We start from the raw sequence: 12,991 nt of genomic DNA on the forward strand, positions 1-12,991 counted from the left end.
CCCGTTGTATAACGTTAAATATCAGTAAAATGATACGTAGAACACTGGAAGGTAGGATGAAAGGCAGTCTACTGAGCTTAAGAGGAGGATTTACTGACGACCATCCTACCTTGAAAAAAACCAACCCAGGCAGCCCAGGATTGCCGTGACCTCCAGCTTTATATGAGACATGGGAAGCGATAATGGGGGTAGGCCCATGGCCCCACTCAGCCACTGCCTGACAGATGGTCCTTATAAAGATAAATTATATGCAAAACAAATATTTGGAGCAAATAATTTTTTTAAGATATGCTTGTACTGGAGAAGACATTAATGTCGAAGATATTTCTACACGATTGTTTTTAACGAATAATCCTCCAAAATATTTTTAACCCTAAAATAAAATGCCTTCTTTTCCTGACAGCACCATCATCCATTGCTTTGGTCCAGGCTAAAGAAGTCACAAGATACAGTGTGGCTCTGGCGTGGCTAGAACCAGATCGGCCCAATGGGGTTATCTTAGAATATGAAGTCAAGTATTATGAGAAGGTAATCCTCTTTCCTTCCTTTCCCTTCCCTTCCTTCTCTTATTCTTTCCTCCTTCCTCTCTTCCTCCTTCCTCCTTCCTCTCTTCCCTCCTTCCTGCCATCCTTCTTGTCCCCTTCTTTCATTCCTTCCTCCCCCCTCTATATCCTTCTTCTTTCCTTCTCCTTCCCTTTCTTTCCTCTTTCCCTCCCTCCCTCTCTACATCCCTCCCTCCCTTCTTCCCTCCCTCTTCTTTCTTCCCTCCTTCACTCTTTCCTTCCTTTCTGTCTTCCATTTAGCTTTTGACCAGTTCCAACTTATGAAATGCCTGTGCATATCAATAGGAAATGTATTTTGCTTATCTATAAATCTGAAGTTTATTATTTCGTTAGTTATCTTGAAAAATTGAAAATATATATTACATTTAATAGAACTGTAGTTATTCTTTCTAGTAATGGAAATGAAAACAGCTAAGAGGTCCTAATGTATAACCCTTCCATCAGGGCGACTGACTTACAGGAGTGAAGTAATGATGTATTTAAACACATTGCTGCTATTCAGAGTGATGGTATGGGTTCTGGTGACTTTTAATAAAAAATTGGGGGTGCAAGATTGCATTCTTCTGCCCCTAAAAGTTATAGGAATGTATTATTTTTACAAATAACTTGTCATTTAAAGGATGGAATTTTAAAGGGAGCTATTTGTGTTCAAGGCTATCTAGAAAATGAGCAATTGCGTCTTTTTTTAATAAAGATAATCACTTATTGGATTTTTATTAAAAGCAGAAAAGAGATTGGCCTCTTTCTTATTAAAATCAGATTACCATATTTTTGGCATTTCTTAGACAAAAAGTACACTAAAGACAAGGGACCTTAAACTGCTCATTATGGAACTAGAAGAACACCAACCATCATTCAACATTTTTTTCCACAAAAGATTATCAACAACAATCAGACTTGAATTCTGCATTTCTTTCAACATCTACAAAGTAGTTTCAACATTAAAGACAATGCAGGCATTATGGAGACTCTATGTATCTCCATTTACTTTCACTTCCCAAGATTGGCTCTGCTTCAATATTGTGTCTAAAGTCAGCAGGAGACTTAACTCAGCTGCCTTTCCCAATTGTATCTCCTTGGAATGTAGGATCAGAATGAGAGAAGCTATCGTATTGTCCGGACAGCCGCCAGGAACACGGACATCAAAGGTCTGAATCCTCTGACTTCCTACGTTTTCCACGTGCGAGCCAGGACAGCTGCTGGCTATGGTGACTTCAGTGAGCCCCTGGAGGTCACAACCAACACAGGTAACAAGGACCACCACCCGGACCTGTGCTCGGGTTCTTTTAGAGTGCAGAGTGAATCCCACTAACGTGAACTCTAAAGAGCTTTCTATGAGTTTTGGTTGGCATCCATTTTGTTGCAATGGATGTGGTATGAAATAAGAAAGCCAATGTTTGCAACTTGGGAAATCTCATGCTATTTAGGGAAGAACCATTTTTCATAGTATATCTGATCTGTCTTTTCATATGAATAAACAATGTTGCCAATTTTGCTTTCTCATTTGGAACCTTCTATAAACCATGAAAAATGGGATTGCTAAACTGACTAATTGAGGGTTGCATAGCTACCCTACATTAAGATAAGAACTTTTCTTCCTGAGAACATTAAAGAAGGAGCCAAACATACCATTTTTTCCCCGCACTTATTTCCTGGAACCCATTTAAATCAAGTCAGATCAGTTGTGTGTATGTTTTTAAGCCCACTTTTGAAAAGCATATCAAATCTCTATGCATTGTGAGTTGGATCCAAGCTGGGGTATAAGATTCCTTACAAGCTAAAATTGGACCTATTTAATAAGAAGATGTTAGGGCAGAATTTTTAACATTTGTTATAGAAGATGATTTTATTGGTAAATTATTAAATATAATGAGAATGAAAGACAATTCGAAAAGACAGTAGGGCTGAATCAGAGGAGGAATGAAGTCCTTGGTATTTTCCAGCAAGTCCACAGAGAGGACATCATAGGCATCAGAAGGCAAGTTTTAAATAGCTAGGAGAGAAAGAAAAACATTTGTCCTTTCTGAAATTTTCAGGTGTCTTTTCTCACCAAGAAGTACACACACACACACACACACACACACACACACACACACACACATTCATTTGCAAGAAGAGCTATATGTGTACACATACACCTATATGTTCACTATGGAAGTGTAAGGTGATGACATCAAGGAAAAGGCATCAGAGTATCTTTACCATGTAGAATTTAATAAGTCTTTAAGTTTGCCATGCAATGATAGAAAGATAGAAAGGAGAAGGTATTTGTCTTATGAAGGCTATCTTACACAGTGTCAACAGAGGCTTTCAGCAATCCCAATAGCTTCAGGATGTTGAATATGGGGGCACAGTTAGAAGTTGTACCTCTCAGAACCTTCCCCCATTTGACCCCTGTGTGATTGCTGTTCCAGTGCCTTCCCGGATCATTGGAGATGGAGCCAACTCCACTGTTCTTCTGGTCTCTGTCTCTGGCAGTGTGGTGCTTGTGGTCATTCTCATTGCAGCTTTTGTCATCAGCAAGAGGTAAGGACTGAAATCACTCTCTTGTATGTGCCTCACCTCTGGGTTTTATGGGGAAGTTTTTTGTCTTCTCTACACAAAGCCAAGGCTTATGATTAGCATCATAAACATTGTGTTTGCATGCCAAACTCCTTCCTTGAAGCTTTGATCTTCCCATGGCCTTCCTAGAGCTGACAATGGTAGTCTATACTGCTGTGACTCTCAGAAAAATCCAACCAATGCCATGAAACTGAGCTGAAGGGAAAACCAATGGGAGATGTATTGCTAGTTCCAGCTGTAAAGTGTTACATGTTTCCCTTTGTGAAGAGGGACTTCACTGTAAGTGTCCCTCTGTCCAGAGGGTCTTCACTAACAAAGGTAAAACAAATAGAAGAAACTCTCCCATTGGTAGTGAAAGCAATGAATCCTTTCTCTCTGCCTTCCCTCAGCAAAGATCCTCAGCATTCCGAGAGGCTCTCCACTGAGCATGGGATCAGCATGGCATTACAGATTACCTATCCTCTGAGGGCTTACAACCTAGCTTGAGACCGACAAATCTAGAAAGGCAAGAAAAAAAATATCAGTAGCATTGAAAGCGTATTCCTTGGAATGGGTTTTTCCTACTGCTGTTGCCTCCATTTACTTTTCACACTGCCCCAATACTCTGGAGCTGCTCTTAATCTCATCAGCACTCCACCTCTGGGCCTTCATCTGCCCCATCTCTCCCCTTCACGCCTTACATACCATCCACTGCTTTACAAGGTAGAGTTTTGATCGTTAAAAACGATCCCCTTAACTATAAAGCTTTTTGTCTCATAGAAGAGGAGAGTGGCCCAAAGGAACATGTAATCATGGTTTAGGGTCATTTCATTGCCCTGGTGGCCACTAGAGCTACTGTTGGCATCCCTGTAGCCCTGCTTGGCTCTCAAGCAGTGGTTGTCCCACTGTCCCTCGCTGCCTGCTGCTGTTGTCGTCAGTGTCACAGCAGCACCTGGGCTGTTGTCACTGCGTTATGCCAGTGCACCCCCAACCCACCCCCATGCATTCATGTCACCATGGTGCCCATTCAAAAGAGGGTGGCAACCACATGTACCAATTTGCATGGACGGCGCCAGTGCTCACATGCCTTTCTTACCACTGTGCTCCCACCTTCAGTCTTCAACATGTCCTGGTGCATAAGAGCTGAATTGCTGAGCCTAATAGTAGCCCGGTGTGGAGCAGTGTCACATTCTCCCTAGCATCTGTATTTGTGAATGAGTTTGTTTGTACTGGTATGAAGTCTGTAAGGCAAGTTGTGTGCGAGAAGTGAGTTGAATCTCCACAAAGATATTAAACTTTGGAAATTAGTCAAGAAGAGTCTTTTCCTTGTTTGGTGTCATTTGAGTTTGCCTCTGTGCTTGTGCCTTGAGTGTAACATGTGGGCAAGTGCATGTATCTGTGGTATTTATCCATCCAGTATTTGGGAAACAGGGGATTGGGCAGACATTTCAGGGGAGTAAGGTGTTCTTTTTTTTTTAATGTAGTTCTGCCTTGGAAATGTTTACAATGTCATTAAATAATGTTTGTTAGGCTATGAAGACATTTAAAACTGGTGTGTGTGTGGGGGGGGAGGGTATCAGTGGCCACCATCTCAGAAACAACTGGCTGAAATCCAGCTTCATGTGATGCTCAGAACACTCCCCTTCAGCAAGGAGAGCTTGTCCCAGGTCCTGACCATATCCTTCATGCTGTTTGGAAACATTCTGTCCCTAAATACAGTAAACTGGGGTGTTTAGAGATAAATCTTTTCAGTATGTGATTCTTCCAAATGCTTTACCGAAATCACTGGCTTAGACCAAAAAGAAAGGAAAACAAATGTGAAAATGTAATTCAAGGAGTGAAAATTGTTAAAAGTCATAGTGATAGAGAATAGCAACCTCATGCTTGATGACCTCATTCCCTTTCTGATTTCATTGATCACTTTATGACATAAGGCAGGATTTATAGCAGGATGCATTGGGTTTTTTTCCAGTTCTCAGTCTCCCTCTCCCTGAGAGGATTGAGTCTGTCGAGTTATCCAGTGATGATTCCTGTTCCTTCTCCCCATTAAAAAAAAAAATGTCACTTCACAAGGCTGATAAACATGGGTTGGTGATTGGTCCTCAATGGATCACTTTTTAGAAAATGAAATGTCAACCCTTTGCCCTCATATTGATTCTTCTTTAGTGCTGGCCATAAAGCTGTCAGGGGAAGGGCTGCCTGGAGCCAGGTAGCTGACAGGTTTGCAGGAGCTGATGCACTCTCAGCCAATTCTCCCATGCGGGTTGTCTGTCTCCTCTGTTATCTCCAACTACAAGTGTTCAAATGGGGTAGGTACAGGTGAACAGAGAGGAGACAAGTACTGGGGACAAAAGTTAGATCCAGGGCTTTCATAAAAATACAAACCAAGGGCAATAGGTGGTATCCTGGAAATCCTGTTGCCAGACTTGGGCAGCCAGACATATGAGAAAGCAACAGGATTAAGACATCTGAGTCTACCCAATCAGGTGTGTCCTTGGGCCAGTGGAATTCTGAGGGTCACAAAATAGTGGTGCCAGGGAGGAAGCTAGAAACGAATTCCATCTAGCAACGCCTTGAACTTGAATTTAGAGCCTTGAACCCTATCAGTGGCAAGGAGTCTATAGAAAGGAGACATTTTTCAGTTTTTCCAGGAGAAAAATCTGTTTGTTTGGTAATTTATTACGTAATGGCAGGCTCACAGTTGGCATCGCACTGGATTTTGAAATAGCAATTGTTGTATTGATTTTATTGTATTCTATTTACACTGACAAGTCTGAGCTTAAGGTCAGCTGTGATTATCCACAATGGATATGTTTTTGGTGTTTGTCTTGGGGCCAACCTGAATGTGTAAGCACTTGGGGCTCTCAGAGAAAGATCCTGTTACTTGATGTATAACCTTTATTTACATATTTGACAGGAGATATTACATAGAGTGTGTTCATTTAGATGTGTGTTTATACTGCCTACATGATGTCAAGTAAATTAATTTACATATCCATAGGCATCATTGATCTGTGTCTTCTTCATTCCTCAAGCTACCATTTTGGGGTGGAGTCAGGCTTGCAGTTTGCATAATTGCACCTGTCATGTAGTTCAGAGGGATTACGTTGTGATGCTGTCACCAGGACTCTTATCCTGCAAGGAACTATTTCCTTAATTATATATTTAGATATGTGTGATCTTCACAGTGTTGCCACTTGCTTTACTGCTTTTAAAAATGATTTCTCTGGAAGGACTGTTAACATTGGGGTTATAAGACACAATTAGAAAGTCATAATGTCCAGGGACTAATGGCTGAGTCTGTGTGAATTTTCTTTGACAATTCCTTTGAATGTCAGTGGTTCCATCAGTTCACCTTGAAAAATATCCTAATGTAGTATGAATTCAGATTGTTTTAGGATAACTTCTTTTCCCCAATAATATTTTATTGTCCAAACAATACAAGAAGAGTTCCTGAGGATTTCGCTTTATTATTTACTTTGAGAAAACTTTGGTGGCTAAGAGGAAGTATTAACTTGACAATAAAGCATGCATTACTTTTATATTAACTTTCTGATGATTGCTAATGATACTTGGATTCCATTTATACCAGGGTTAGGAAGTGAAGGCATAACGGAGACACATATATCAACTCTTGGAAATTTGTGGTCCGTGGATGAATGATAAGTCTCAATACCCAGAGTTGGTGACTTTTGTGTTCTTATTGAAGCTTAATATTTTTCACACTGGAGCTAACACAGTTGGAGTGCTAACATAGTTTCTTTTCCTCTTACATCTGTCTTCCCCCGTGCCTTAATTTTCTTCCCTGGACTAAGATGATCACATAAGAATTGAACACACTTAAATGTTAGCCTAAATTGGCTGTGATGAAGTCATGTAAATTTCACACTATTAGGGGGCAGATGGCACCTCCGGAACACTGCTAAACAACTTGCAATTCCAATGATTTCAAAATGTTGTTCCTGAAGGACAGTTAGACATCACTTAGTGTGAGAACAATATCAGCATACAGAAAGGGAAAAAGGAGAATGGGCCTCAATGAATCTTCATGGATGATGGGCTTGAGCACTGACAAGGATTCTTCTAGAAATCTAGCTTCTTATTATGTTGCTTATCTCCTTTAATCTGCACTTTAGCCAAATAAATTACTTACCTTTTACTAGTTAGTTTTGGAATGATGAATCCTATCCATCAAAATCTGACCACTTGATCATGACAGTTCTATTTTGATAAAAGCAGGCTCTAGTGCTGTGGTTTGTTTTTATGGAATCGTCAAGGTGCCAGAAAGAACACATTGGCTGGGAGGGTTCAGGTTGGTTAATATTCTCATTAGTGGGGCCCCGGGATGGCAGAGAGGCCCCAGCTCCCTCTTTCAAATCTTCACCTGCAGAGCAGCCAGGCCCTTTCCTGGAACCCATGCTGTGAAAAGGTTTCCTGTTCCCTACTGACCATTCATCCACTTACCCCTCTCCTCCTTCCCCTTTGGATCAGCCTGTCTACAACTCTGTAATTAAGAAAAATCTTCCACAAAGCTTTGCTTCTGACATTCATTCAGGTGATCTGCCTCAGATGTTGGCTCTTCTTTGGGCTCCAGGGTTGCTCCAGGCAGGCTATCCTAAGAGTAAGCATCTTTCTTGGGACAATAATGAGCCACATTGTCCTCCTTTGAGCCACAAGGAAAGGAAAGGGTCACCAGGTGACAAAAGTCAAGAAGAATGTGGACATTTTTGTTTTCAAGGTATTATTAGAGAGCTAATGGGCTGCAATTAGCCTTTGAACAATAATCCTCGTGTTTCCTTTTTTGGCCTTCTCCGTACCCTTGTAGGGTTCTCTCCCCCAAATAACACTGAGTAAGCAAGTGCCTTTAAAATAGACACCCTCACCACTCTTGCAATGCCTCTTTCTATGCTGAGAAGTCTGAGGAAAGGATGAGAAAATCAGTCTTCTAATTAATGACCCCTGGCATTTGTATTTCCTCTGGCTTTGGTTACCTTTAAAGAATGTTCTTGATGTAAAACAGAAAGCCATGTTCCTGGGCAAATTAAGGCTGAAGGCTTGTATGTGCACGGCAGTCAGTTGGGAATGTGGCTCAGTGGTTAGGCACTTGGCTAAGCAAGCACAAGACCCTGTGCTTAGTCTCCAGTCCTGCTGTATTCAGGGGAGTGAGAAAATCCACCAAGCACTGTTCAAGGTGACAAATGAGTTTTATTAGTCAGTTTGCAACTGCCTTGCCCCAGGCTACTCCAGAACTAGGAGCAGTCACATCTTCCAGGGGGCTAGTTTCTTTCCTTTCTACCTTTCCACAGACTTCTCCTGCCTGCAGGCCTCTTGTTCTCCACAGGCCTCTGTTCTTCATAGGCCTCTCCCCTCTCTGGGGGACTCCACTTTCCACATGGCTCTCCCCGTGGGCCTCTGGTCTCTGCAGGCCTCCGACCTCCAGGAGCCTCAGCTCTGAAGGCCTCAGGCTCTGGGGCCTTTCACGGGCCTCTGGCTCTTCTCGGCTCTGCTCTACTCCTCTGGTATCCACTCTCCTTGGGCCTCGGCTCTGCAGGCCTCTCCTCCCTTCCGCCCCAGAGCTAGGCCTCTCTGGCCTCCATTCTCTGCAGGCCCAGACTCGGGCCTCTCTCAGCTGCTGGTGGGGTCTTGAGATCTCTCTCTCAGCTGCTGGTCTGGGCTTTGGCTTCCCTGTCCGAAGGCCCAGGGGTCGGGCCGCCTCTGTCCGCAGGCTTGGGTCAGGCCTTTCCGCCCCACAGGCCTGGGGTTCGGGCCTCCTCCATCCGAGGGCCCTGGGCTGGGCCTCTCTGCCTGCAGTCTGGGGGTGGTGGTTCCAGTCCCCTCAACGTGCTCTGCAGTGGGGCGTGGCAATGACGCCAACATGGAGCGGGGGCTTCCCCCCCCCCCCCCAACCTTATTACAGCTCTACAAAATGAAGAAGAGAGTTTACCTGAGTGCTTGGCTTGAGTTCTGCGCATTTTCCCCCTTTTCTTCAAAATGGAAGAAATTCAGATCAATGTTCAAGATCTAAAATGGCTTAACAGATTAGAGAGCTTTGAGGAGCTCTGATGAGACACAATCCCTTGACTAGCAGACCTGTCATGCCTTGATGGGCCTAGTCTAGTCTCATATTCTTCTACTTTCTTAAAAGAGGCAAAAGAAAGTGTGGCTAGAGACGATATCAGAGAGAGACAATCTTTCATGCAGAGTTGTTTGGTTTGATGAAGCAATTGATTTTAAAAAGCAGTTGTGCTGGGTGCAGGTAGCTCAAACCTGGAATCCTAGGTACTGAGAATCTGGATTTGAAGCCAGCCCAGCCAGAAAAGTCCGTGAGACTCTTACCTCCAATTAACTAGAGCAAACCGGGAAGAAGAGTAGCTCAAGTGGTAAAGTACCAGCCTTGAGTGAAATAGCTAAGTGACGATGGTGAGCCCCTGAGTTCAAGGCCCCAAATAGTCATTAAAAAAAAAAAAAAAAGAGTCCTTGAATCTGATTTAAGTAAATTTACTAATATAAAATGTACCATTGCTTACTTCTCATCAGTTAGCTTGTAACTGCTCCTCTAGCCCAGGCCCTGTGAATTAGGGACTGACTAGATCATGGTAGCTATGTTGTCTTTGTACTCTGGGAGGGGAGATGGCTCCACACTCTCATCTGTGCTGTGGAATGAATGTGTGGATCCCCACCTGATTCCCTCCCTAGGGATGTTGTGAAGATGCAATGAAATAATAGACCTATAAGAAGGCCCTTTGAAAAGTTAAATGTGAAGGAAAACACAGGCTGTTATTTGGTACTGAAATATGCACTCTGCCGCTACCCTTGGTAACTAGGGTGTCTGTTTTGCAAAGCTGGTTCCTGCTTTGCAAATAGTTAGAGGAGGAGATTATGTATGTGATGAGAGCACTTTGAAAAGTTAAATGCCATGTAAAAGTGCAAAGTATTTATTATTCGCAAAGGAATTAACCACGTGGAGGAACATCTGTAGGCTCCCAGAACCTGATTGCTGAACTGCCTCTTGCCATGGTTGACAACTAAAAGGAGGGAGGGAAGCTCTGTGCATGCCCCCCAGAAATGGACGGCTGTCATGTAGCTCTGCCTGGCTTCTTTAGACTCTCCTCTGCTTTCTCTTTTACCTGGTCATTCTGCCTTTCTACCCCATTCAAAGTTCAGGAGTTGAGGAATCAGATTCTGATAGGACCTCAGGCCCTATATGGCTGAAGAATCTTTCCTCAGTTTGTAGCCTCCATTTACTCAGCTGAGAGAGTCTTCACTTTTTCTTAAAGCTCAGGCAACAGAAGGTAATTATAAATTTCACTGTTAATTTTACATGCCTTTAGGGTCATTAAAGTGCACTTTTTATTCACCGATTTAGCTTCAGCCTCCTAAACTTGAGAGCTGCAATACCAACTGAGTTGATTTACCAATTGCTTTTTATCATATACATTGTCCTGAGTCAACATTTAAGGGTGATTAAGGTGTAGGGTATGAGTCAGTACTAGAGCATTTGTGTAACATGCGCGACCTTGGGTTCAATCTCCAGCACGCAAAAAAGCGTATTTATACACATGCATGTGTGCATGAAGGTGTATAGATTTAATATATTTGATTGTCATCTTGAGTCGATTTTCTGCTTTATACAAATGATGCATATATTTCTTATTCAAGATTTATATCTACTGCTGATTTATAATTCCCCAAACTTTGTAATAAAACCAAATTCAAGAAACCAAGTGTCATGGGGCAGGGGCGAGCAGAATGTAAACTTTAAAAACCATGAGCCATTTTACTGGAAGAATAATTACTTGAAACTAGTTTTCTGTAAAGCTGTAGGGAACATTATTTAGTACCCAGCAAATATTTGCTCCATAAGTGTTCATGAGTAATTGAAGGACTTGTATATATTAAGAGAAACTAAGACCTACATTGCTTTAAGAGTATACTATGATAGTGAGCCTTTGTGGTAGTGACTATGGTAATTATAGAAACAGGGCTGGCTAGCCCTTGCTATCACATACTGAATATTATTTTAGTTAGGCAGAATTACTCATGACTTTAGTTCATGATTTTAGTTAAAATATACTGTGTTATATAAAGGAGCTATATATGTGGATGTATACTTATATGTACATATATGCATAATAAATGTGTAATGCACATATATATGTATAGATGATATGTATTATATAAATGTAAATATATAATGGCCAGTTGTCTCAATTATTTGTTTCCTCTGGCAATTGAAATTATAATTATATTGTAAAGCAATAGCTTTGTGCTTAAAATTGTAGTTAAGAGCAGAGACTCTGGACTCTCAACCTTGGATTTGAAACCATGACTTGCCATCCATTCATTCCTTGCAGATCTCAGCTTTCTTATCTGTAAAATATATATTGACTTAAATGATGCTAATAAAGAACTTGTCTTACGGCTTTTGTGATACCTTTTGTGTTAGAGGAGAATTATTTTTGTTTCTCATTTCTTTAACTAGGCGGAGTAAATATAGTAAAGCCAAACAAGAAGCAGATGAAGAAAAACACTTAAATCAAGGTATTTAAAAAAAAAATTCTTTTTGGCAGTAGTGAGGGGAGGGGGGAGGGGGGAGGGGGGAGGGTTTGTCGGTCATGGGGCTTGGACTCGGGATCTGGGCTCTGTACCTGAGCTTTTTTGCTCAAGGCTAGGACTCTAACATTTTGAGCCACAGCACCACTTGCAGTTTAGTAGTGGTAGTTAATTGGGAATGAGAGTCTCATGGACTTTCCTGCCTGGGCTGGCTTCAAGCTGTAATCTTCAGTACTCAGCCTCCTGTGTAGCTATGATTACAGGGATGAGCCATCAACACCTAGAGAAAAAAAAAATTCTTTCTAGATCATTTCATATTTTCTAGTTTAGAAATGCCTAAAATGAATAGGGCCACTGATGTTTACATACTGTATTCCTTATCCAAAAAAATATACTTAAAGGGTAGCAATCTGCAATGGGTGATTCAAAATTATTTAAAGTAAAGTTAAATGTGAGGTGGGGTGGGAAAGTTTCTTATAGACTTTTCATTTTCGTTCTATCTTTACTCTGCCTCATTCTGGTAGATTAATGGGTAGCTAGCTTAAAGAATAAATGGGTAATTTTTTTCTGACCTAAGCTAACAATTGGAGTCAGGGTGTTAAAAGAAACAAGATAGTCATCCTTACTCTTCACTGATTAGCACTATGTGATGTGGAGAAAGCCACTACAGTGTCTTTTTTGTTGTTATCTGTTTTTTAATGGATGGTAGGGTATGTTGATGTTCCAAGTGGATCAGGGAATTAATTCAAGGAAGTGGCTCCAGAATGATTTAAGCCATTGATGGCTAAGTCAGCACAGGAACACTGGAGCGTTGTGGTATACAGTACTTTTCTGAAATAATGGCACCATGCCGTGAGACAGCTCATGTGAACCAAAAGTAAACTTTAACATTTGCACCAAGATGTTGATACCATTAGCATAGGAGGTTGAGGAAAGAGAACCACTGGGAATAAAGGAAAGCAATCTGGGAGAAGCTTCTATCTGCTGTGAAGTTGGACAATTTCTATGTGTCTAACCTACTTTCATTCTAGAACTATAGTTTTTTTATTAACTTTTAACATGGTGTGTATGTTTATAGACAAATGATACATTGAAAGGAAATAGTCAGAAAAGGCCAACGTAAGTAGATTTTAAGTATATTGTTCTTAAGAATGAAAGCAGAGTCAAGGTAAAAGAGGGACAGGCTGGGAAAACCAACGATATTAAGCCAATGGTGTTCTATATATTTAGGGCCACGACTCATGTTCTGAATTTGGTTTGTGATAGTGAAGTATGGCTGGATTGCCCTTCCATTCACAAGTAGTCTATAACGATTATCTGCAGCTGAACCTGCT

General features: G+C 41.5%; 1 protein-coding gene across 1 annotated transcript in view; it reads left to right on the plus strand.

The window, feature by feature from the left end:
* The window catches only part of Epha4 (EPH receptor A4), a 148,007-nt gene that overhangs the window by 111,085 nt on the left and 23,931 nt on the right, over positions 1–12,991 (plus strand). Inside the window, exons 6-9 of the mRNA XM_048344669.1 lie at positions 404–528; positions 1,651–1,810; positions 2,978–3,089; positions 11,587–11,645. Of these exons, the coding sequence (XP_048200626.1) occupies positions 404–528; positions 1,651–1,810; positions 2,978–3,089; positions 11,587–11,645 (456 nt within the window). The remainder of the gene's footprint in view (positions 1–403; positions 529–1,650; positions 1,811–2,977; positions 3,090–11,586; positions 11,646–12,991) is intronic.

Source organism: Perognathus longimembris, chromosome 4 (assembly GCF_023159225.1).
Source record: "Perognathus longimembris pacificus isolate PPM17 chromosome 4, ASM2315922v1, whole genome shotgun sequence".
NCBI classification, from domain to species: domain Eukaryota; kingdom Metazoa; phylum Chordata; class Mammalia; order Rodentia; family Heteromyidae; genus Perognathus; species Perognathus longimembris.